The 26,065-nt window shown below is 45.5% G+C and overlaps 1 protein-coding gene across 5 annotated transcripts in view; it reads left to right on the forward strand.

Annotated features, from left to right (window-relative positions):
- The window catches only part of nrp1a (neuropilin 1a), a 62,375-nt gene that overhangs the window by 26,116 nt on the left and 10,194 nt on the right, over positions 1-26,065 (forward strand). For all 5 annotated transcript variants that reach the window (XM_063484151.1, XM_063484154.1, XM_063484153.1 and 2 more), the window contains 7 exons: positions 1,953-2,180; positions 5,695-5,850; positions 8,387-8,553; positions 18,186-18,341; positions 20,414-20,558; positions 24,232-24,563; positions 25,838-25,982. In XM_063484151.1, coding sequence (XP_063340221.1) covers positions 1,953-2,180; positions 5,695-5,850; positions 8,387-8,553; positions 18,186-18,341; positions 20,414-20,558; positions 24,232-24,563; positions 25,838-25,982 — 1,329 coding nt within the window. The remainder of the gene's footprint in view (positions 1-1,952; positions 2,181-5,694; positions 5,851-8,386; positions 8,554-18,185; positions 18,342-20,413; positions 20,559-24,231; positions 24,564-25,837; positions 25,983-26,065) is intronic.

Raw genomic sequence — 26,065 nt, forward strand, 5'->3', positions numbered from 1 at the left:
GGCCTCAGTTATGACAGTTCAGAAAGAACATAGCAACAGAAATGTTGACGGTGAGGTTGGTTCAGTTTGGGGACAGTATCTCTGGTTAATGCCTTTTAGCATTCAGAGGAGACGTCTGGTGTGGGGACCTTGGTAACTACCAGTGTTTAGCCGAGATAATCAGAAACCAGTAGAAACGATACTGTAAGAGCTGTAGTTTTACTAACAAAAATTTGTGGTGGTACTGTGCTCTTTGACTGCCAGCCTACTGCTTGGATTTCGACAGGTTTACAGCGTGAACCATTTCCAAACTCTAAATCTGTTCTGGTCAACTGCTGAGCTGAGATAAGGGTCACGGTAGAAGCTGATGAAATGGATGGAGAGTGGAGCTCGGAGCCAATATCCACACAAAATTCAACACATTGACCTGAACAGCACTCTGGATGCTACAGCTGTCTAGAACACTCACCACAGAAAGAACTGGCTTGCATCTATAGTTTTACCCCCCCCCCCCCACCCCCAGAACTGCATGACATTAATCTCAAATGTGGCAAAGTGCAGATCTCCAGCATCCAGCAACCCTCTCATCCCGGGGAGCACTCTCCCTGAACAAAAATCACTCCGTTTTCTCCCGGGGTAAATACGAAGGGGGAAGCTGAGAAATTAATGGCGTCCACTGTTCACGAAAGCCACACTTTAGCCGCCGCACTAAATGTCAACTCTTTTTGGAGTCAAAGCACCCGCTTGCCGTGGCTTTCAGCTTGGGGCGAGGGGAGAAAATCAACGTTGCTCTCTGTCCCTTCACTCAAAGCACCGGTGGACAGACTCAAGTGGTGTTGATGGTCTTCAATTAGGGTCCCAGCGAGATGCTTGAGTGGCGATGGAAAAAAAGCAGTTTGCCACATTCATTTAAGCTGCAATGACTGCGGCACGGTGGCTCTGTCTAACGATAACTCCCTGCAATTTTGGTTTCGATTGGCCCCATCTGCACCCATCACGCCAGCTGCCAGACTAGCATGAAAATGATGTTATCCTGGGTACACTTCTACAACTAATGGCTCAAAATAATGAGAACGACAGTAGTTCTGGGGTTTTTTTTCTGATTTTCTATCTGTGTATATGTTTGTATAAAACAGACGCTTTCTAACACTCGGGACTGATGCTTGAGTCTGAATAGTGAACGCATCCTAATGTCTGTCACATACATTTAAACATTTTCAAGCAGCTGCTAGTCTCAGTTTTTGTTTTTTTTTGAATCACGTCAATCATTCTTAAATCATAATTTTGTGCTTGTGAGAAGTGTCTGCCATGGGAAATGCGTTAATACTCCTCATCAGCTGAAAGGTAGCTCTCCGGGGAGCTGTGCATAAATATTTTGACTTTTCCTGGTGTAAAACTGTGTGTTTAGGTGTGCGTGCGCGCGTGTTGATGAATGCACAGTTGTTCACTTCGCTTTCCATCACTGACGCTGTAATTTTGCTCGAGCACCTCTCATATGTTTCGCAGACATGTCCTGATGAGGGCTTGTGTGTGTGTGTGTGTGTGTGTGTGTGTGTGTGTGTGTGTGTGTGTGTGTGTGTGTGTGTGTGTGTGTGTGTGTGTGAGGAACGAATCAAGCTCTTTATTCATCATTCCCCCGATTCTGGTGATTGAGGCCTTTCACTAATGTTTACACTTTCAGCCCAGATGTTCCTCCAGTTTTAACACACATACAGACAGTGATGGAGTGTGATGCTTTTTTTGAGCATCCAGATGTAGAGATCCAGATGTAGCCTCTTGTGAAAACAAGAACTACTGAGGTGGTCTTGCACCTATGGGCCGTAAACTGTCCTCCCCTCAGTAGGGCAGCTGGAAGGCTGAGCTTCTCAAACTTACTTTAACACCTAAGCAACTCACTTAAGAAATAGTCATTCAAATGTCTTCCTTTGTCCCCCATTCATCTTCTCACTTCTCATCTCACTTCCTTCCTGCAGGTCCGGAATGCTCCAGGAACTTCACCTCCAACAGCGGCATCATTAAGTCACCTGGGTTCCCCGAGAAATACCCCAACAACCTGGACTGCACTTTCATGATCTTTGCCCCGAAAATGTCAGAAATCATCTTGGAGTTTGAGAGCTTTGAGCTGGAGCCCGACCCAACGCCCCCTACTGGTGTGTTCTGCCGCTATGACCGGCTGGAGATCTGGGATGGGTTCCCTGGAGGTGAGTGAGTGGGAAGAACAGAGAATTGAACGCAATTTAATGTGAAAGTGTGAGGCATTGCAGCAATGCATCATTTAACAATTTAGGGCACCGCTGCTACCTGCTGGGCAGTGTTAGATCACTTAATATACACAGATCAGGCATAACATTATGGCCAACTGCCTAATATTGTGTTGGTCCCCCTTTTGCTACCAAAACAGCCCTGACCCATCGAGGCATGGGCTCCACTAGATCCCTGAAGGTGTGCTGTGGTATCTGCACCAAGATGTTAGCAACAGATCCTTTAAGACCTGACTTTTATGTCCAGCAGATCCCACAGATGCTTGATTGGACTGAGATCTGCAGAATTTGGAGGTCAAGTCAAACAAACTCAAACTGATTATGAACCTCAAACTATTCCTGAACCATTTTTGCTTTGAGGCAGAGCGTATTCTCCTGCTGAAAGAGGGAGTGCCATTTCCATGCGTAGGTAGTAATGTCCACATCCATGGCAGGGCCCAAGGTTTCCCAGCAGAACATTGCTCCAAGCATCACACTGCCTTTACAGGGTTGCCTCCTTTCTATAGTGCATCCTTGTGCGCCACACACGCAACTGGTCAAACTCACTCAAATCCTTACACTTACCCATTTTTGCTGCTCCTAACACATCAACTCTGAGGACAAAATGTTCACTTGCTTCCTAATGTATCCCACCCACTAACAGGTGCATTGATGAAGAGATAATCATTGTTATTCACTTCACCTGTCAGTGCTTGTAATGCTGTGCTTGATCTGTGTTGACATTGCTGTGGAGCTGCCACTTTTGAACTCATGTACACTTTATGACTCCTTTCTAATTAAGCTACAGTTTGAGCTCCTCTGTTATAATACATTTTTTCTGTTATGTCATTACTAAGTCGTTTCGTTGTTTCTAAAACTACTAAAAACTCTGGTATTTGAAAGTCAGAGATCTAATGTCCAACCAAGTGTAGAAGTTAGCTGTGTCAACACCAGCATAACAAACATGGGAAAATATGTGTTATCGCACTATTTAGAAAACCTGTAAACCTGTGGTGGGAGCGTGAGAATGCGGGTGAGTGGAGTGATAAGTTTCAGCTTCGTTGCTCGTTGTTTTTCCAAAAGGAAAGGAGCAACTTTAAACAATAAGATGACATTCTTTGGGCAAGAAGGCTAACTACCTTAACCATACTTGGCAGTGGTCTAACAGAACGCTTTGTCTTTGCCAAATGCCGAACACTTCCTGTCACAATCCTCCCATACTTCCTTTTTCAGTCACAGACCGTATTGTGTCAAAGACTTTGATAGTGCTTATACATTTGGGAGTTCAAGGTCCGATCTAGGCTGTAATGTTTAAGTTGATGCTTTTCAGGGTGCTGACATGTGGAGAACACAGTCTGATCTTGCAGGAAATTGCTCCAAAAGGAATTTCCTTTGCAGGATCCTTTGTGTTTCTCACCGGAAGTGCTTATTAGAGTCAAACAGCACTCCACGGGACGTCTGCTGCTCTTGGTTTACCACAGGCCACAACATTCACGTGGATCCAGACACACAATCAAAATATTCCCCCCTAAAATGGCGTTCTGAAATCCATCTATCTCAAAAGAAAAAAAAAATCAGCAGGTGAGCGATGGAGCGAGAGCAAGCAAGCAACGTTCAAAGCAAGGCTTCCATTGCTCTGGGACGAGGCTTTGAACTCAGCGAGCGAAATCACCTCTTGAAGTTTTCAGTTTTTCTCCTGGCTATTCCAACACAGGGTGCAGACAAGATGAAAGCTTCTCTCAGCCATCAGTGGCAGAAAATTGAAAGAATTTTATCTTGTTGCGTTCAGCCCAGTGCACATCGGTATTCTCTGCTTTCACGTCGGAGGTGATAAGGTTGAAGTGCAAATCGTGGCGCCTTTTCAAGTAAGTTTACTTAAAGCTCAGTTTTCTTTGAGCCCGTGTGTCTGTAGATGTTAACTTTTGCCAAGCTGACCTTTGATTCCGCAAAATATTTCCACAACTCATTTGTGCAACCCCTCCTCCCTGCCAGAGGTGACGCATGTCTAATTTTCAAGACTGGTGTTGATTAAGTCGATTCTCAAAGACTCTGGGAGCTGAGAATATGTCACATTATTAGCACCTTTTAATACATATTTTTACAGAAGACACCGGGGGTCTAGAAAAAGTAACGTTTCCGGCACTGCTTGATGATTAAGATTCAGATCTGTCTCAGTTCATCATTGCATACAGGAAGCTTTGATGAGAGCAGGAACTGGAAAATGCCATTTTGAACTGATGTAGCGTCACGTCACTCAAGTGTTGCCGCGTGTGATCCACAGTCCTGTATAAAAATGAGCCACAGGGGGAAAGCAGCGTGTCGGCTTCTGCCAGGCGGTTCCTGTGGTGCGTGCAGGATCGATAATTATGCATTAGCACGGAAGACTGGAGGCAGAGGTGGGAGACGTTTGGGCAGGCGCAGGTCTTCGTGAAGCAGCGGGGGGAGGATCTGTGCTACCCCTTACCCCTGTTCTTAAAGTGCACCTCGCTCGACAGGTGTGTCATGGAACCTCAGCGAGCCTTTTCCCTGGGGAACAGGCTGGAGAAAAGGCAGCAAGGTTCTTGAAAATATCATAGTGCTGGGGACTCATGCACTTAATCCAGGAGATTTTTTTTCAGCTCAGGTTCACAAGCAAACATACAGTAGAGTCTCACATTTGTTCACCAGGCACCTGGTCTGTGAAGATTAATCTGAGCCGTCACACCGCTCCCGCCCCCGAGCCCCAGCAGTCTGGCCTTTGCCTTTCATGTAGGAGCCGGGCTGGAAGTGGCATGTTTTGGATGACAGGAGGCCACGGGGAGGCAGGACTGTCACTCGCTGCTGATCACAGCATTACTAATCACAGATAAGCTCCAGCTCCCCCAACAGGAACGCACACTCACCAGTGCGCACGGATCACAGCACACATCAGAGACGCAGGGCAAGGTCATTGTGCTCCCGCGCTCTCCCTCTCTCTCTCCCTCCCTCGTCGCCCCCATCGCTCTCTCTCACTCTCCCTGCATTTCTCCACCTCCAACCTTTCATCCGTCCTGTTTTCCCATTCTGCTCAGTCTGCCCGGCCGAACACATCGCTCTCCCGCTTTTATTGCTTTCCGACTTTTAATGCTTCCCCATTGTCCAGTCTTTGCTTGTTTGGCCTCGCTGGGCCACGGCTGTGTCTGCCTCAGGTCTAAGAAAACAATTGTGGGTACAGGAGGTTTGTGGTATTTACAGCCAGCAAATAGAGACCATGACCTGCCCCCCACCCCCCGCACGCCACAGGTTGCACTTGCTTTTTTTTTTTTTCCCTGTGGCAGGCAAACGAACAAACAGAGTCTTTTCTCGCTCTTCTTTATTGGGTCGATTGACACACCAGGTTTCACACCTCCACGGTGGGGGTGAGGGGCTAGTTAAAAGCCATGTGTGACCTTCACCCAAGTCTAACTCGAGGAACATATTATATGTTTGCGCTTATTCACTCTTTTTCTCTCTCCAGTTGGCCCACACGTCGGAAGGTACTGCGGGCAGAACACCCCGGGCAGGATCATCTCTTACACAGGCATCCTGGCCCTGACAATCAACACCGACAGCGCCATCGCAAAGGAAGGCTTCTCTGCCAACTTCACCGTCATCGAAAGAACCGTTCCAGAGGGTGAGCTGGCATACACTCCAAAAAACCCCAGAAAAAGCACTTAAAATCAGACAGATGGGGATGTCAGGGAGGCTGAATCACAGGTAGACAAAGAACATTGGTACACAAGTGGGATGACTGAGGCAGAAATGTAAATTTGTTTAGTGAAAGAAAACTTTAAAAGTTACTAGCTGTAAAAGAATTAGAGGGCAGGAATGTAACCAGCAGGAGAATATTACACAAAGAAGCAGATGTTGTCTGCTACTTTCAGTGGGTCCTGTTGTGACAAGTTCCCACTTGTTAAGCAGAACTTATAAGAGTTATTAAATAAACACCTCCTGCCTCTTCATTTGGGGAATGTGTTACTGGTTACAAGTCTGCCTCCTGTGGTTTACAAGGCTTACATTTACACACCATGAGCCCAGACGGGCTCCAAAAGACGGCTTCCTCACCAGTAACAACCCTGGACGCACACTCACACACATCCCTGGGGCTTTCACATTCAGTGTCCCTGTCACGGGGCCTGACCCCCTGACCCCGTTTTGCAAAACTTTCCATCTAAACATTTCATTAAGGAGGAAAAGTCCTGGTAGGAGTCATAAATCTGTCCAGAGGCTAGACCACCCCATATACACATACCCACACCCACACATTTGGTCTTTGAATAGCAGCAGAGATGGATGAAATCCAGCCAATCTACTAATCATCTCCAAAGAGCGTTTTATCTCACCCAAAGGGGAAGGCACACTTTGCTGTTGTACACATGCTGCAAATGAAAACAAGGCCACCTCGCAGCAACGAGAAGAGCTGTGACTGTTTATGTCACTTCTCTTTAGTTTACTCCGAGTCACTCGGGCTGTTTTAATCACGCGTCCAAGATCAGATTACGCGGAGCAGCTTTTCACATTCGCCCTTAAGAGGCCCGGTGAAATATCTGACCTGTGATCAGCGCACACCTTCATTTAGAAGTCAGTTGCTCGGGCTTACATCACCAACTCAAACAAATCCGAGATGAAAATAAAAATCTCCAGACCCTGTCTTTGCTTTTCCAGGCTTGTACTGCTTGAATCATTCATAATCCCCTTATGCATAATACACGGTGGATTTTCTCGCTTCTCCGTGGCGAGGGGATGGGTACGCTCCAGCTGAAAGCTACTGATGAGAGGCGATAAGGCGCTGAAAAGAGGCCTTGTCTTTTGTTCTTTCTCATGCACTCATCCCCTCTATCAACTGTCGCCATTTTCCTCAGCTATCAAACCCCGCTTTGGTCGCTAATCCACGTGATCAGATACCACCTTTGAAAGCGAACAGACAACCTCCTTGTGTTTTTTTGTTGATCGCGGTCTGTATTCTAGGTGACGTAGGTCCGAGTACAAAAGTCTGGCAAGAACAGGCTGTCTTCTCAAAGAAAGGCGACAATGAATGCGGGGAGGTGCGAGACAGTTTTCTCGGCCTCACACGGAGACTCCGGCATACCTTTGTGCACGAACACATGCGTATACAGCCACACGTCGACACTGTAAAGCACAAGGATGCACGCTGACCCACTGACTGAGGCGCGTGAGCAGGCCAGCAGATGGGGAGACCATCTGTGTTAGCTTTTAGGCAGCAGCCACACAGCAGTTCCACACTACTCTCCATCCTGAGCCCTCTGAATCTGTGCATGTGTATGTGCATATAAGCAAATGACTGTATTGTTTTGGTCATAAGCTTTTACATTTATGCTAGCATCCTACTTGAAGGATTGCCAGTTTGCTTTATGACCAATTTCCCCATTGGGGGAAAAAAAGGAAGTAAATAAACAAGAGCCGCTCACATGAGTGGCTGAAAGTGTGCCTTCGCATACCTCTGTGTTGTTGTGGTGAACTTAATGAATAACTGCCCGGATCAAAAGGTCATTTTCTTCATCGCTCCACAGCAGGGTCAGTATGTCCAGACAACTGAGGTTAGAGGGGCTGACCCCAATCTGACCCAGCGGAGTCTTTTCGTTTACGGAGCCCCGGATACCACAAATCAGCTGCCCAGAGTTAACACTAACAAGTGAAGCACCTCCTCCCATGGGGCGTTTGACCACTGAGTGTGATGTATGGTCCCCAAATACAGACACTAAACACACCTAAACTCCCACAAGAGACCAAATAAGGGAGAAAATGGGGAGAAAGGTTAAAAAAAAAAAAAGATAAACTGCCCACAGGGAAGTGAAGGGAAACTGATCCAGTCAGTGGAAAAAAAAAATTTACTGGAGGGAAAGTCACTCTAACGCGTAATACCAGCCTACACTGAATGTTTTATGAGGACATTTTTACGTCTTAATGCGGAACGCTTCCATCCTGCTTCCATTAAAAAGTAGAGGGAGAGACGCGGAAAGGATTTACCGAGGCACTGCTGATGTGCTCCTCTTTCCCGGCCGGCAGTGCTGAGTGGCTGCCATGCGGTGGCCTCCTCCCTTGAGATAAGCTCTGATTCTGTAGCAGGGGTGGTGGGCACTGAAAAGACATTGCTGTGTCGCATTTTGACTTGCTCAGAAATAAACATTGTTTACATTTTCCCTTTGCAGACTTTGACTGTAGTGACCCTTTGGGAATGGAATCGGGAGAGATAACGTCAGATCAGATCATGGTTTCATCCCAGTACAATCCTAGCTGGTCCCCAGAGCGCTCCAGACTCAACTACTATGAAAATGCATGGACACCAGCAGAGGATTCCAACAAAGAGTGGATACAGGTAACCAATGCCACTGACAGGAAGATAACAGCGCATCACGGATAACAATTAAATTTTTAACAGGAAGTTAAATCAAAAGGCAGCGTGGAACAATTCTCCAGCTGTCTGTGGTCTGTCTTTCTGGAAGTGCGTCACAGTCTGAGGGTGTGTTGTGTATTTGACGCGACCGCTGCCTGCTTGAGCACAGTCAGTGTGCTCCGTGTTTGTTCTTCGGCCTCTGGAGGTGCAGCTTCTCCATAACACCCAACAGTTCCGATGATGAATGTCAGCTGTCCTGATGGACCTCTGGGGTGCTTAAGTTCACGCCTTACAAAAATTGCGAGTCCACTCTCTCTATCACTGTCTACCTACCTGCCTATCTCTCTCTCCCTCCCTCTGTCTTCTTGTCCTATCTGATAACTTTTCCTCCGTGATAACAGAGACCGCCTCTGGGGGATGCTGGGATTTATTCCAGGCGTCCTGCCTGGCTTCACACACACACAGACACTCTCTAACACACAAACAGGCTCCGTCATATTTTTTTCTGACTGTCAGCTTATCTGCACAAAGCGATCATCACCCACCAAGGGAACTTTATGTGGGAAGATTAAGGATTTAGTTCTTCCATCCCTAGACTGGGATAAGTCACATATTCCAAGTCCACTCACAGCACAACCCCCCCCGCCCCAGTGACATACCCACTGAGGCACTACCTAGATGCATTCGGAGCTTGTTTGATTTATTAACCGAAAGCCTCCAGGCCTCGTAAATGCCCAGACTGTTTGTCTTTTTCGACTCTTTTCTACAGTCTTTGCTTCACTGCTGAAAACTTTGGCCCTGGCATATTCCTTGGGGGATGAATAATAGAGCTGACCCAAAGCCAAATATTTGCTTGGGGAGGGCCATAAGCAAGCTTTTCCTTTATTATTGCAATGAAAATATTGTCTGGGGGCCCCTGTTGCTCCTTCAGACTAATTTAATCAGCGTGCGAGTGTGTACGTGCGCCAGTTTACGCACACTCTCCCATGCTTGTGTGTGTTCGTGCGTTCATACTTGAGTTTGTGGATGAGTGGGACTGTCTGGCAGGGTCCATATTGTCCTGCAGAGGAACTCAGCATGTGTCAGAGTGGAACAAGGCACGGGCTCCTTTACCACTTCCTCCAGCGGTTGGATGGTCTGTTGCATTACAGCATTTGTCTCTCTAAAAGGAAAGTCCATTGTTCACAGCCCGATAAGTGTAACAGCTTAGACTTGAAGGCTGCGCCGCTCTGGTTCTCCTCCATGTCATGTTGTGAGTTATCACAATGATTTCTTGCCACTCCAGCCTCCCCCACGTTTTAGTATTGATCATATTGAGGATTTGATTTGGCAGTAAAATCTGCATTTTTAAAAGGAGGGATGTGGTCTAATGAGCATGCTGATTTCCCAATACTAATCAGATGAAAACACAGAATGAGACTTGTCTAATTTCAGACTCTGTGAAAGAGCCAAGTCTGCGCTTGCCACGTAATTTATGTTTTTTTTTTTTCCGAGGATGTACTTGTGCCGAGCGCTCCGAGCAGAAGTCCAATTATCACAAGTGGTATTAAAAGACTAGAATTCTTCATTCCTCTTTCATTAAGCCTGTCCGTGGTGTTGCAACAAGCTCAGTCCCCCCTCGCGGCACGTACAAATCATCTCAGTGCGCAGTCAGATGCATAGTAATCAATTCATTATTTATTTCATTATCATCCCCTGACTGCAGTTTGAGGCAGACAGTTTTATTATTCATGACAGCCCGGCCTTTGATTCCTGGGCATTTTCTTTTGCTCTGCTTTGCCTCTTCTTTGCCGAACATAATCCAGATTTGTCATCCATTTTAATACTGCCTCATTCTGATGCATGGAAAGGAGGAGGGCGAGATGCTGGAGTCTGTGCGCTCTCCGCTGGGTAATTAGATTGGTGTGGTGGGGTACAGCATTGAGTGCTGGGTTAGCCAGGTCATTAATCAGCCCCTTTGGTCTACACGGAGATGGACAGATGTCCTTTGAGGAGGTTTACAGGGGAGGGAAGAGGGAGGAAAGAAAGCAACAATAATCCCTCAAAACAGGCCTTGATTTCTTTCTTTTTTCATGCTTGAGATCTCTTCCTTGTCGCGCCACTCTTTTCCCCTCCCTCTTCTTGAAAATTTTAGGCTTACAAATCTACATCAAGGTAGAAAGAGATTTGTACGAATTACCCTGCTGCGCGACAGTGCGTCTTTTTCAGATGCTTAGCAGTGGGGTTCTCTGGAGCAGGTTGAGGTATTAAAAAAAATAATAAATGAGGATACGCCACAAGTTTTCACACAGCACCGGTGAGGAAATATCCGCATCTGTACAACACATTTAACTCTGAAGGGGAGGTATAGTCTATGGATTGGTGTAATGGTTCCTTGGGGAGCGTGATTAGGGAAATTGCTGAGAAGCTCACATAGTGTACAATGGCTTTGTCAAGGATGTCGGAGGAAGGATCTGATGGCCACCAAGAGTCAGTAAAGCATCTGAAGGACTCAATAAAAGACACTCCAAGACTGAATCTCTGTGAGACGGCTGCCATTGATTGCACATACACACAACATGAATAATTTAGACTGTCTTGGAGAGAACCCAACTGTCAATACCTGAAAGCCTCTTTATTGAGCATCTCATAATGGCGATATACAGTACACGTTATCCCATACAGCTGGGGCTTTTATTTTTTATTTTTTTATGCTCATGAGCTTGAGCTTGTCTCCATATCTATAATTTAGCTGGAACAGATCCTGCCATTATCTTCAATCTTCTTGTCAGGATGCATTATCCCTGACTACTTTGTCAGTATTTATGTATTTTTTATGTGTCTCTGATAAGCTAAATTGTTTAATCATAAATGGAGATAATGAGTCCCTTTACTCTTGTCATGCATGCTTTAATCTCACCTTTGTGGCAGACATCAAAGGTTCAGAAGCATATCGGTGTTTGTTGACACAATATGCCTCTTTATCTCCCACATGCGATATTAATCTCAAGGTAAAGTCAACCGTTTGCGGGGGATATTGTCACAGGTTTAAGTTGCAATTTGAAACACGGGGGGGCACAGCCCTTCCTGAGTGTATTTGCCCAGGCAAAGCCATACAGCAAACTGTGCTTTGAATCTGAGGCCGGATAAACCCTCACCAATCAAACACTTGCACAGACCCTTGATAATGGTGCAATTCCCGCCACCAATCAGATAAGAGTGAACGCTAAATCCATGTGGTCTGCCCACAGGCTGTATATAATAAACGGACAAAGGCATGGTTACGTCAGATTAGATTGTAAAGTCTCACTTTGAAGCCTCAAGTTAACATTATGGGCAACTGCTTCTAGTTCGTTTGTTTATTTTCTTTTACAGCCAGAACTAACCATATATGCTAATGCTAGTAAGAAAAAGATTTCATAGACATGTGTGTATGACACAGACATAATTTCCCACTAATAAGTGCTAAGTTATAATACTGGACTTTCCCTCCCTAAGAGTTGAGCTTGCTAATTTTATAGAAAATGCTCCAAAAATCACCAATACCCCAAAAAGCATTCAGGCTTATCTTTACCTGACGGGTATGCTAACACGGGGAGCCATAACCAACAGCTGGTCAACTGTGTGGTGCAGACCATCCAAAAGGTTCATGCGTCAGTTTTAGTGAGTCAAATTCTTGTGTCTTATTCATTTGTTTATTTGCGCTGAGCAGATGTGCAAACTGTGGATGCTAGCTTTAGCTGATAACTTATTAATCTACTCGCTTATCCAAATGTTGCTATTTCTGGTTTGGAAAGGCCAATATGTCACCTGCAAAAAAGCTAACACTTGAAAATGAGGAGTCAGAAACCACTGCATGATGTCATAATGTCTATATTGTTCGTTTTAGCTGGATACTGTGGCATTGGCTTTTTTTTTAGCCCTCTGGGTTGCAGCTTGGATCTGACACACCCTATTTTCCATCATCTCAAAATGTTCTCTAAACCCTAGATCAATGATTTGTGAAAACGTCTCCTTCATTGCTATTGTCTGCTTCTTTACCTCAGCCTCTGTTTGGGCTTACTTCCCATACCGAGTGATAAGTAATTAGAATATGGACTAGTAATTAACAGCAGCTTCTCAGTTGATGAAGTCTAGTGAGAGCCGAGGAGCGGAGGCTGGCATGCAGCTGCTGGTGAGATCATCATCGTGCCTTACAAATGGAAACAATGGATGCTGTCTGTGCCTCGCTCCTTCTAGGCCTTGCTCTCAATTGGAAAATCAATGAGAGAATAGAGACCCACACTCGACTGGAGCGGCCCAAAAGTCAGACTAGAAATCGAAACATGAGGGATAGCATGATGTAATTAAATGAAACAGTGCTGCATAAGTACTCTGAGACAAAACCTCAGCTCAACCATAATCAGCTTCATTTTCAGTGCCTGAAAGTCCCGTAGCCGGTCATCATCTCCAAGCGATCACGTGCAGCTGCGTATCCTGAGATCAGATCATGCAGCCACTTCCAGACGTGACATACCTTCAGGTCTGCCCTGCTTCCCATCCCTATCACTGTTTCTGGGTTTCATAATCATTACTCAGCACGTTAGTCATGTGTGTGGCATGGCTGGGAATGACCCTGGAGTTAGTGTTATAATGATGATTCACAAAGGAAAAACTTGAAGCCAGACTGTTATTCTCCCTCTCCAATCACGCAACAGTGCATATGTTTAAGCTCACCCCCACCTCATGCATGACAAACCAGGCAACCTTTAACTTAACTATCGCTGTCATCCAGCCTGTACATCCCTCTTTGTCAAGAAAACAGATGATCAGCGCATGGGAAGACCTGCATAATTCAGTGCCACCAAAGAGGTGCCGTGGTGCTAAAAATAAACTGTAATCCTGTCAGGTGAACACTGTGATAAATGGAAGGTCGTGAGAGGAGCTCATAGGTCCCGGAGCATTTGAGTAATACAATTTTCATGAAAGAACAAATTAATTACAGTTTCCAGGTAATTGAGCTATTCCTACAAAGCTCCTGCTACACCAAAAGTGACTGCGGAAGAAATTAGTGAAGAGATTGCCAAAAGCTGGTTTAGAAATACTGCATCTGGGAATGGAAGCGTGTCTCTTTAGCTTCGTGGCGAGGTATCTTTGCGAATGTCAGCTTCACCGAAATGTCAGCCTCCTCTCATTAGCATACAAAGAAGATTGTAATCAGATTTTGTATGCAAAAAAAAAGAAAAGAAAGTGACTCGAGACTCTCCGCCTGCTTCATCACTTCTGACTATACTATCCTTTGAGATCCATAAAGCATGTCCAGGGGTTGTTTCCTGGACCGGGGCCTCTGTCTGTGTCTACCAGCTGCTCGTTGACTTTGGAACTCAGAGGAGCTCTCCTTTCTCTCTCACCCTGGGCATTTCTCTTGTTGTTGTTTTTTGGTGAGGGAAAACGAATAAACTTGTTCCCTAGAGGCCTTGGTTATTCAGTCAGCAGCCCACACAGATAGGAAGCTATTTCCCCCCCTCTGTTGGGCAAGCAGAGAAATGGATTTCAAAGAAAAGTACTTCTTCTCCCAGAGTACGGATTGCTCTATGCAACTCCTTGGCAACTCAATTATAAGCCAATCAAGCAGCGAGAGATAGAGCTTTTGAGTCTTTGCCGCCAAGTCTCACACGCACACACACCCCTCCTTCCCTCCCAGGCCTTATAAACCACATGTCTTCTTTCTACACCTACACAAAACTGACAAGGCTTTAGCCTCGAAGTACATATCATGTGGCCTTGCTGCACATCTGAGTCATGCAGAGACAATACACCTAATGATCACGCCTACAGCTCCTACTGCCAATGAGGTATAATTAGAAAACTTCAAACTAAGCCACACTTGTGCAAACAGATACAGAAATACAACGTCTGTCTGAACACATGCAGTGCATCCGAAAAGTCTTCACAGCGCTTCACTTGTTCCTTATATGGATTAAATTAATCTTTTTTTGTAAGAAAAAAGATTCATTTCCCAATACTTTTTTCACTTTTTGATTATGAGGCATTGAGGCAATATGAGGCAAACTTACACACCAAATCAGATGTAATCAAATCAGACCGTCCAGACGCCTTCTGTTGATTTCAGTGTGTCGGCCTGATTGCATTCACACCAGGCTTTAACTGGCTGATGTTACAAGCCCGAGCCCACGACTGATTCTCTTTCTGCCTTTCTGCTTCCATTACATTGTGGAACCACCGGAGCTGTGCGCACTGGCATTTGTGGGGCATAGGGCTTTTGACTCATCAGTTTGCCTCATAACAGGAAGGGAGAAAACATCTCAGGCGCACGCACACTCGGAGAGAAAGTCACACGTATTCTGGACTGTCCCGGAGCAGGAAAAACTCGTGGGAGACAAGGACACACTGAAGCCTTGCCCACATATCAGCCTGCCACTGCTTTATGGAAAGATTGTGGGTGATTTCTTACCCTGCCTGGCATGTTTATGGCTCAGGTTGTGTGTCCCACCAGATATGAGTTACTGTGCACCGGCATGTCCCAGAATGTGTGTTGTCATTTATCTATAGGTGGGCTCGAGTCCAAGCACTTATGCAGGGGGAAAAAATAACAATATGGCAAATGCGCAGCAGATACAAGCTTTCGTTCTGTTTGATCAGCAGAGTCTGGAAACGCAGAGCCTCCCTTTAGGCCTGCGATTAGGAGTCATAATTCACACCTTCCTCGCAGTCATTACATCACCCATTAGACATGACTCAGCCTTTCATCTGCAGATGACAAACGGCTTATCATCTGTGAGTGATCTATTTACCCAAGCTCCGCTGTGCACTCAGTTTCTAAATGTTGGCTATCGGTTTATGTATATAGGTCAGCAAGTTCTGTCCTGTGCTCTGGGCTAAAAGGAGTCCCACTAGTAATCATTATCTGGGCCTGTTTGTTTTCACTGCGGTCTCTGTGGCGTAGGATGGACTCTGCTTTGCATCCAAGCGCCCTGGCAGCCCGCCTTCTCTCCGTGACCCGTGCAACCCCGGTCTGTTAGCGCAGCCTCAGCACCGTTCTTCTGCTTCTAACAAGCAGCCATTAATAAATCATGCTTTGCTCATTACCCAGGCCCTGTTATCAGGCTGTGTCTGTGAAATTGATCTAGTCTGTGCACTTCTTCGCGGGAGACTCTGCGCTCGTGTCCCTCACATCTTGCGAGGCATCACTGTCAGCCACTTGTTCCTCCCCTCCTAACCTTCTCCTCGCCCTTCACCTCTCCTCTTTCCCTTTTTTTTTTTTACCTCAATTCCACTGTTGGACTTACTTTCATTACAGCATTACAGCGATTTGGTTATGCCCACCACCGTGATAGTTTGTAGGAGTTTAAAACAAATGAGCGCAAGGTGATTAAAGTATGTAAAACTGGGAAGCGAGATCGCACAATCACAAACGCACATTTTTACCCACCGACAAAACGTCTCTACTAATCAGAAATATTTTGGCACGCACATGTCCTGAGATTGTTTGAGTCTGAGCACCCACGAGTGTTCCCAATTAGCCCCGCCACTCATTTTGTTCCCAGAGGCTCTTCTCCTCCATTAAACCTAATGAGATCCATTCAGAGAAAACAACCCCAAGGCCAAGTCTTCCTATTAGAGCATTTTCAGTGAAGCCTTTACAGTAAACTGCTTTGCTATTGGTCCAGGCTGAAAATATGTCAGACTGGCCAGTTGAATACAGATGTTAAAGACCTGCCTTGGCTAATGCACTAAACGCCAGCACAGACCCAGCTTCCTCCATCCACTACTGGCACATGCAGCTGTTTTAGCCAGCAGACAGGAAGTAAGTTCCTGTGTTATTAAATGGGAACTGGCTGAAGCTGACAGGATTTGATTTTGTTTCTATTTGCAGACCAAAAGAAATCAGGGGGACTTACTGTAAAAGCCCCTTGAGCCTGTAGACAGGAACAAAAGTATTCTGTCTCTGTATCTGACTGTCTTTTTTGTTAGTCTTCATCCATCCACATCCTTTGGGCGGCCAGGAGAGAGTGAGAGAATAGCAGTGGAACCTCATTTATTGCTCCCATCTGTTTATGTCTTTATATTTCTGGAGCGGGATTGACCGGCATTCTGTGGCATGCAGATATTCCTTCCCTGCTCTTCACTCTGAATCATTAAGAGAAGCACACTACTGTATATAATGTTGGCAGGCAAAGTAGGTAGATTCTGTGTGGCTTTAGTCTCAGCAGAGCTGGAGCCCTGCTAAGATAACCCTGGCTCTGATTGCCTAAAAAAATGCACACGCTAAAGTGTCTTGTCTGCTCACACTCCCATAAAGGATTTGACGGTTGTCGCACATGCTCAAGCCGACTATCTCCTCTGAGTCGATGCAGTAATCTGCTCAAGACTCTGGTCGCCATCCGTCGGGGCTCGAGCCCATCTCACGTCAACATCAAAGGCTTCGTCTCTCCCCGTGATCTTGGAAATCTGTTCCACCAACGCCCAAGATCTTGCATTTCTCTTGTTTTTTGTTTTTTTTTAAACGGTGTCCGCACGCAATACCATTACTCCTCATTACCGTCAGCTCAGCCTGTCAAAAGATGGTGTTAGTGCTTGTTAAAATTAAGCACGCTACTTTTACACCGAAGGCTTGGGATCCTTTGAAAGTTTTGCAGGTCGACACCACACCCACTCTTTTTCTTTGCCTCTGCTGTGGATGATGGGATGATAGGTGAGGTCCAAGGAGCCTCTGCAGTGGTCAGAGCGAGCTCATTTATTATTGCTGGTGGCTGAAAAATTACACCTTTATCCTCAAACTAGCAATACTTGGCTTCTCCTTTGCGCTGGTAAACTAATCAACGTGATCAAAGCAAGTTTTGAAGGCCGTTCCTGCCGCAGACACAGAAGCCGCGGGGACATATATATATAAGGACGTGGATTCTGTCTTTCCTGGCAGTGATGGTGGTGGTTTTAAACAGGCATGATGGCTGGCAGACACAGACTGCGCTCCCTTTTCCAGGTCTGATGGAAACCAGCCCCACTCTCTGCCCAGCATCATCTCTGAGTGCAGCACCCATGCACTGAGCAAAATATACGTACACACAGACGCACAGACATTCACTCCTCCACCTCTCTGACCCTGCTACCTCTGGCTGTCTCCTTGTGAAAATATAATAGCCCTGCAGTAATGTACTGCAGTTCATGATTACTTTATAAAGCCCTGCATATTTTAAAGACACAACATTTGATATTCAGTCTGTATCTTTCTTTCCCGCTCACCGGTTCTGATGATGTGATTGCAGACCCTGTTTTATTCACTTCTATCCAATGAGTTCTCGCCTCCCTTCGCCGGAAATTAAGTTGTCGTCCTGTCTCTGCTTCATTAATGCGAATATCATTTTATTGCTGTTTATTAAATTCCAGGTAGCTGCTGATGAGGCTATGACCGGAGGTGAATCAGATAGCGGGGACTCATTTTTAACTCTCTAACTTGTCTTGTTGGAGAGTTGTCTTGGCTGTGCGCTGAGAGCCGTCTTTACAAAAGTTATCAGGCAAAGAGCATTACATTATAGCACTTTTTGCCCAGGCTAATCAGCGAAACACTAAAGGAGAAAGTAAAGTGATGGGCAAACTCATTGTAAACTTGTTTCTCCTCTCTTCACCCTTTTCAGGTGGACCTTGGGTTCCTGCGGTTCGTCTCGGCCATCGGCACCCAGGGCGCCATTTCCCAGGAGACCCAGAGGGTTTACTTTGTCAAGTCCTACAAAGTGGATGTCAGCTCTAATGGAGAGGACTGGATCACTTTGAAAGAAGGCTCCAAACAGAAGGTATATTCCTCAAGAATTAAAAGTTTCTTTTGAGCCACGAGTGGTGTACCGGCACCACCTCTGTGTTATGAACTATTTTTGCAGTGAAAAAGCTTTATTTGTTCAGATAAATGAACAGAACCCAGAGCAGAGCAGGCACCAGTGATCACAGATGTGAGATTGATCAGTTCAGATGCAGCATGAAAGAAGGAGCTGAGGTGAAGGAGGTTTATGGTCAGCTTCCAGAACTGCTGCAACTATGGCCTTGTTAAAGAAGCTTAAATAGCATGTCCTACAGGCTGGGATTACAACTAAGCTTAACTCCATGACCTGTCTGAACTAATGTTGTGCTCGCTTTCTGATAGTGTTTCTAGATGCTTTGGCTGTAGCTCTTCATAAGACTGTTTTGGAAGAAACTAAATCATCAAAATAGCTGACGTTCACTCCTCCTTGACCAGTGACTGTGTCATGAAAAACCACCCATGCACATGTGCTACACTTGGAATATCCTGTCCAAACAGCACATCTAGCTGATTTAAATTGTGGTCTTTTCAAAGTTGCTTACGAACTCAACTAAAGGGGAAATACCAGGCTGTATGTACTTAAACCACATTCTCCCAACATGTAATTATACACTTTAAATCAGTAGGGTAATATACCCACTCTCCGTGTAAGTGCATGACATTTACAGCAAAAACGACGGCAATAAAGTCCCTGCAAGGAGGACTGTGCTGGAATGTTGCCTCTGTTTTATGTCAGGGACCTGTCAATTTTTCATTTAAGAAGCAGGGAAAAACAAAGACTTGACAGACCAGAGATAAAGAGGAGCGGGAGCGATGGTTGTCGTGTTTGAGCAGCTGGCAGAGAGGGACAAGAAAAGGAAGGAAGAGAGGGATAGTATGCTTGACCGGAGTGAGACAGGCGATGACCACTGATTGCAGATCAGCCTGTCAAACAGGTTTTGTCCATCTGGAAGCCTCTCTGTGGGTGTCCAGAGGGCAAGGGAAGAATGTGTGTGTCCAACAGTCCCCAGGTTTCCATGGCATGTAAATACCACAATTTCCAATCAAAAGAGTGTGAGGCTACCACTCATATCAAGAAGTTTTCAAAGGCAACAGAGCATCCAAGCACGATTGTTTGTGCTGCTGTGTACATGTCCCCTCAGCCCTCTCCAAAGTTCACTGTCACTTCTATAAAGTGGCAGCTTAAAGGTACCGTGGTAAACTCAGCCTGTGTTTTCCGGACTCTAAAGTGCTTTTGTGCAGAGGGGCACCATTTGCTACATGCTGAGACTGCAGTTTGGCATCTTAGCGTAGCTCCGGAAAAAGCCACTTTACAGTTAGCGAGTGGAGAGGAGACTCAGCATGACTTTTGAGAGAGTGGAAGGTTTTCTTACAGGTTCCCCTTAGTGATGTCCCTGTACTCAAGGAGTGCGTGGCAAGCAGTTGGACACAGCTGCATGAACTACTCTTAGTTTTTTACTTTAGAGTTGATTAGCCAAACTACCAAACTTACTGCCTTTCTATCTCTTTTCCATCCTGCTTACTTCAGCTGGGTTCCTCTTTGCCTCATTGCCGCTAAGTCACAAAGGTCAGGAGGTCATGTGGTCATGTGGTCACTGCTGTGATTCAATTACCCGGAATGAACTGTGACGGACTGCGGGGAGTTGTTTGGCTGGGTGGCCAGCCTACTCATATGATGCTAGTAAACTGTCAACAGACCTAAGGGGGGAACAGTGACGTCTGTGACCTTTCAACAAGACACTGCAGTAAAACCTCCAACTGATCAGGAAACAGAGGACAGTGAAAAAGCATCTTGAGCCAATCTGGTATATCTCGTCTCAGGTTTCATAGTCACATTACCCAGCCTGTGGGGGCTGCTACATATGGAGAAAGAGGAAACATTTAAGCCATCTCATTTAAAAAAGTGGCCATAAAGCTTGCCTTCCAATGCTACATCTTGTGTAAACTTAATGCAGATGAAGGCCGATCTCTGAGCTCCAGTGAATTCTGTCTCCGTCTCGTAGAAATTCTGCATCTCAGCAGCTCAGCATATTTTGTCGATAACTTACTTCCCTCCTGCATCTTTCACAGGTTTTCCAAGGCAACACCAACCCAACTGACGTTGCCAAGACGAAGCTTCCCAAGCCCACGCTGACGCGCTTCGTTCGGATACGTCCCGTTACCTGGGAAACAGGCATCGCACTGCGCTTCGAGGTGTACGGCTGTAAGATATCAGGTTGGTTGCTGCTGAGATCACATACACATTCATACAGTGACTCCATATTCCATTTTCATAGGCCTAATCAGCTTACACCACAGACTCTAGTCATAATTTCTGCTCTCTTGCGGCAACCTAGTAGATATTTCCCATCCAGGCCTCACTGGTGCAAACACCTCCCTCCTTATCCGCTTCCTTTAAGGCTAAAGCAAGCTGTTGCATAATAGAGAAGTGGTGCATGAAGGAGGATTACCTATTTATGTCTCCCCATGTTTAGATGTACCTCATCCAATATATATGAAGCCAACAGCTTGCAGGCAGAGTGAGCTGAAGCCGGGTGGGCTCTGTTTGGGCCCATCCCTCCTGCAGATCTTTCCTCAGCCTCCTCTTTAGTCTGGTTTTGCTTTTAAAGCTTTGATTTTGTTTGTCTCATCTTTGCCTTTTTTTTTGTTGATGTTATTTTAATGTGTGGTATGTGGATGTGTGTGCTGCTCCCTTTCGTATGGTTTTTAGCACATCTGCCTGACTCTCTGCGGGATTATGAACATGTGTATTGAATTCTAATTAGCACTTGGATGTGTGTTTTGTTCCCCTGCACTTACAAATGAAGTGGACAGGGACAAAAAATATGAAAGTAAGCTTCTTGTATTTTTTCCAATGTTGTGAGCGCAGGATTGCGCCCTGGATTAAAATTAGGGTTGGGATTAGTTGCAGCCAGCTAAAAGTGATCCGGTCGAGTGTTGTTTTTTTAAAAAAAAATTTTAATGGAGCTTTGTAGCTCTCTGGTACATATGCAGAGCACTGTGGGTACAGCAGGGTTACAGATGGGGCGTGTGTTTCGGGGCGCACGACCAGACCGCTGCGCAGAGCATAAACACATCACAGGATCGAAGTCACCACAGGGCCTCGGGAATGACGTCAGCACCCCTGGGTGCTCTGAAGACACTGCCAGCTTCACTGCATGCTAGCAGAGAGCGAGAAGCTCTGAGGCTCTTGAGGGCTGCATAAACTCAGTGACTCACTCCGTTCTACACTTAGTTACAAATCCTTGATACAAGATCTTGAGTAACTAGTGCTTTTAAAGTGCTCTTAAAGTTCATCGCCGCTTTTCTCACCAAAAAAGGACTTTTCAAATCTGCATTTTTTCCCAAGTTTTCCCCTTCCAGTTTTTCTTTAAAGCCATAACTTAGGCATCACAGGAGAGGAGGAGTAAAATCCCAGAATGCGGCAAGATGTTCTCCCTTAAATCATCATGGTCGCGTGCCGATCTAAACAGCTACTCATTAATGAACAAGATCCGCCACCCTGTTGTTAGTAAATATGCCGTGGTGTATAAATATCACTGATAAACCACCGATGCTCCACCCAAACCCTGAGCATGGCCCACATAGCCGCGTATCACTTTGTGCTTGCTCCCCTGGGTGTGCCGCTGCATGCATGGCATCGCAGCTGAAGTCGATTAACAGCTCCAGATGACCCAGGCACTCGGGCAGAGCGTCTAAGCTCAGATCAGTGTCTCTCACACGCACTATCACACATGTGTACCTTCTCTGTATCCTCCCACTTCAAAGGGGGTTCAGTATGCCTTTGCTCTGCCAGGGGCCAGCTCGCTGATCGCTCTCAAACAGATTCTGGCCAAAGATGAAAGAAAGTGGGAGAAAAATAAAACAGTCGAGGAGCATTCGCACAGCCAGCATTTGTTACATGAGCTCCAATTTGGACCTTTTCGAGAATGCGGGAGCAGAGATTTGTCCCACGGGTTCTCACAGGAGCCAGTTTAGATAACCGGAGACAGAGAAAAAGAGAGAGAAAGACAAGTCTGAACGGGGCCTTGTTTTCTCCAAGTTTTCGCTGACTTTTCCCAGACGCAGCTATGCTATTGATTCCTGCTGCGGTACAGTGCACGCTCTGTCTCATACAGACACAGAAGATGTAATAATGCTGGGATTTATCCCTCCGTGGGAGCCAGATAGTAAATATATTATTGCTTAGCACAGGTCTCTGACTCAGTGTCTTGGGATTAAGTGCTGGAGCAAAGATAGGACGAGACACACAGGAAGATTTAAGCCCAATAAAAGCTGCTAATACAAGTGTCAGACTTCGAGTGGCAGCTCGTGGAAAACTTTTGTGGATTCCTGTGGATTCTTTCTAGCTATGCAAAGAAGAATTTCTGAAGTATATAATATTTACTGCAGTCTTTCTATCGAGCTGCAGTTCAACCTTCTGTTTGGGTGGGGCAGCCAATTAAAGGACAGATAGCTTTAAGTAAAGGTGACCTCTCACTTTAAGACAGAGGAGAGCTAAAATGGCTTGTTTCAGACATAATGTGGACTGAGGCCCAGCAAACATTGGGATTATTTTTAATTATGAATCATGCAAAGTTACTGTAGTAGAGGTCAAGAATGTAAATGCAGAGCTGGAAGAGAGTGTAATCACTCTCCTTTACAGTGTTTACAGCATAAGTAAGTTGCTGTGCATGACTTTTACAGCATCTCAAAAAGACAATCCCGTCTTGGGTTTAGAACTATTGTGTCCCTATTAATCACTCGCATGGTACTAAACTATTTCACAGATTTCACAAAACATTTGATAAAAGAATATGAACATAATTATGTGTATCTACTGATAAAGCATACCTTTCTCCTTAGTTTTTGTGGTCAGTTTATACAGCTAAAAATTACAATAATCCTAAATTCAGAGCAGCCCACCAGTGTGACAGAGCTCTAAAAACTTATTATCTGAGACAAATTTGTTTTTATTTTCACATGTAGTGTTAGAGAGTTTGCTGGGTTTTGACTGTTGTTGCTGGGTTTTGACTGTTCTAACCAGAGATTTCTACATCCATGTACAGTCAATAAGTTTTCATTGGAATTATATCTGGCCACCTTTCGTGTAATATCAAGGCAAAAACATGAAAATGGACCAAAAATGAACGAACTGGTGTCCTTCGACTTCATTATACAAGGGGATGTCACTGGAAACAAGGCTTGAGGAAAGAAAATGAAAAAAACAGCTTTCTCTCTTTTAGACAAACTGGAGATGGAATCAAAGATCATAAAATATACAAAAAGTTAAGCTAGAGATGATCACAGAGGTAGAATAAAAAAATAATAAAATGAAAGAGGAGAAAAAAGTTTGGAACTCTGGACAGGAAACAACAAGGTGTTCAAAGATGCGGTCCCACAGATGTTAACAGCTGCGGAGCAGAAGGTAGACGAGTGCAGCAGCAGCAGCAGATAAAACACAAAGAGAATGTGTTTTTGTGTGTATATGAGTCTATAGAGGGAGGGGCAGAGAGATGAAAAGAAAAACTGCTCCCAGAATGCAGGAGATGGAAACACCAACAGAGAGGAGGGTTTTAATTGGCTGCCTGGAGACAACCGCTTCAGGCAGAAGAATTAGTATGCATGAGATCTGCAGGCAGAGAGACAGAGAAAGAGAATAGAGGCAGAGATCACAGTAACATCACAACGAGTTTGGGGAATAGTCGTCCTCACTTTGACTTTGACTATCCATGACGATGCCCCTGTATGAACTCAAATTCACCGAAGCAGAGCCGTGGCAAGGCTGATGCTGAACCTCAAGCCTTTGGATGCAGATCGCATGTTTTATTTTTCCATCCCTCTCTCTAGGTTTTTTTTTGTTTGTATCAAAAAGCTAAGCACCTTTTGCTTTCCCATTTGCCTTTCAGAGTACCCGTGTTCAGGCATGCTGGGCATGGTATCAGGCTTGATCAATGACAACCAGATCACCGCGTCCTCCCATACAGACCGGAGTTGGGTACCAGAGAATGCCCGCTTGCTAACAAGTAGGACAGGATGGACCCTGCTGCCCCAGCCACAGCCCTTCACTAATGAATGGCTGCAGGTGGATCTCGGCGAGGAGAAGCTAGTGAGGGGCTTGATCATCCAGGGAGGGAAGCACCGTGAAAACAAGGTGTTCATGAAGAAGTTCCGCCTGGGCTACAGCAACAATGGCTCGGACTGGAGGATGGTGCTCGACACCAGTGGAAACAGGCCGAAGGTGGGTTTTTCTCTCTGACCTTGCACAGTGCCCAACAATACTTGGGTATGTGTTCAGTTCTGCTATCAAATCAGAAGATTAGCCTTAATCAAAGCTCTCTTGATCATTTTTCAATTCATGCACCCAGGATTTTTTTTTTCAAGAGCAAGGATTGGAATTGATGTTTTGATTTAACAGAGGTTTTACCTTCAGCACTGTGGAAAATGATTTGAATACCAACTTCTAAAAATGTCTCTTAGACACGTCAGAACATCAATTGTGATTATGACGCATTTAGTCAATTTTCACCCGACTACGCGCCGGGCAGTTGTGAGTCATTGAGAAGTCATTGTGAGTCAATTTCAGTAGTGCTTTGAATCACATTAGGATAAGCATCTTGAGTCTCTCAGAGTCCTTCCCCCTGTTCTCTCCTCCTGCTTTGTATTCTGCATGACACACACACCGTTCAACCCTTTCAATGGATAGTGAAACCTCTCCAGAGAGGAAGGAGGGGTGAAAGGGAGTCAGAGGGATGAGAGAGGAAAGAACGGGCAACAGTCAAGAAGTGACCAGAGATTTATCTCCCAGTGGCACTGCCTTGCGCTGAAGGCATACTTGCCAACACTTTGCTCGATGCATGCACACACTTACACACAAAGTATGTAAGTGTGTGCATACTCGCAGATGCAGGCACACACACCTCCGAGAAGAGCTGCAACAGCCCGTCCCCAATTACAAGTGTCCCTGACAGGGCATAAATCTGATCCAGATGGGCTGATGGTTGATTTATGAAGGGAGTGAGGAGGATCCATATCCCGGCTGTCCTAGTTAGCGTCCTTTCTCCTCTTGCCTAAGAGTTTCCCAGCATCTAAGGCTCACCAGGCGTCTTCACGTGATCAAACCCATTAATCCACTTCCGTCAATCCTCTATCTCTTTCTTGGCTTGCTTCTCCCACACTGCCTCCTCTTTTCCTTCGTTTATACCTTCCCACATGGAGGACCGGAGAAAGAGTTAAAGGAGCCAAAAGTTACCCTTGTCAGAGGTGTGAGTCATGCTGTCTTTGCCACTGGACTCCTGTGTCACTCACCTAGTCTGTGCTTTGGATATCAGCAAGATTACAGATCTGGTCAGCTTATTTATTTATTTTACTTTTCATCTGTCCACCTACCCAAAACAACCAACCCTCTGTATCCGTTTTCAGAACGTAGGAGTAATTTTGCTGTGGGGTAACTGCATTTGGGGGGCTGTAGCAGTCAATACTAATCTTTATCACTCTTGCCCTTTTCCCTGCCAGATATTTGAAGGCAACAGCAATTATGACACTCCTGAACTGAGGACCGTGGAGCCTCTGCTGACCCGTTTTGTCAGGATTTACCCAGAGAGGGCCACTCCTGCTGGGATGGGCCTGCGGCTGGAGCTGCTGGGCTGTGAGATTGAAGGTAAAGCTCAAAAACATGTAGGACTTTCAATAAAATCGATTGCGTTGTCTGTCCTCTGTCTAAAATGCTCCTTTCTGTTTTGA

Source organism: Pelmatolapia mariae, linkage group LG9, assembly GCF_036321145.2.
Source record: "Pelmatolapia mariae isolate MD_Pm_ZW linkage group LG9, Pm_UMD_F_2, whole genome shotgun sequence".
NCBI lineage: Eukaryota > Metazoa > Chordata > Actinopteri > Cichliformes > Cichlidae > Pelmatolapia > Pelmatolapia mariae.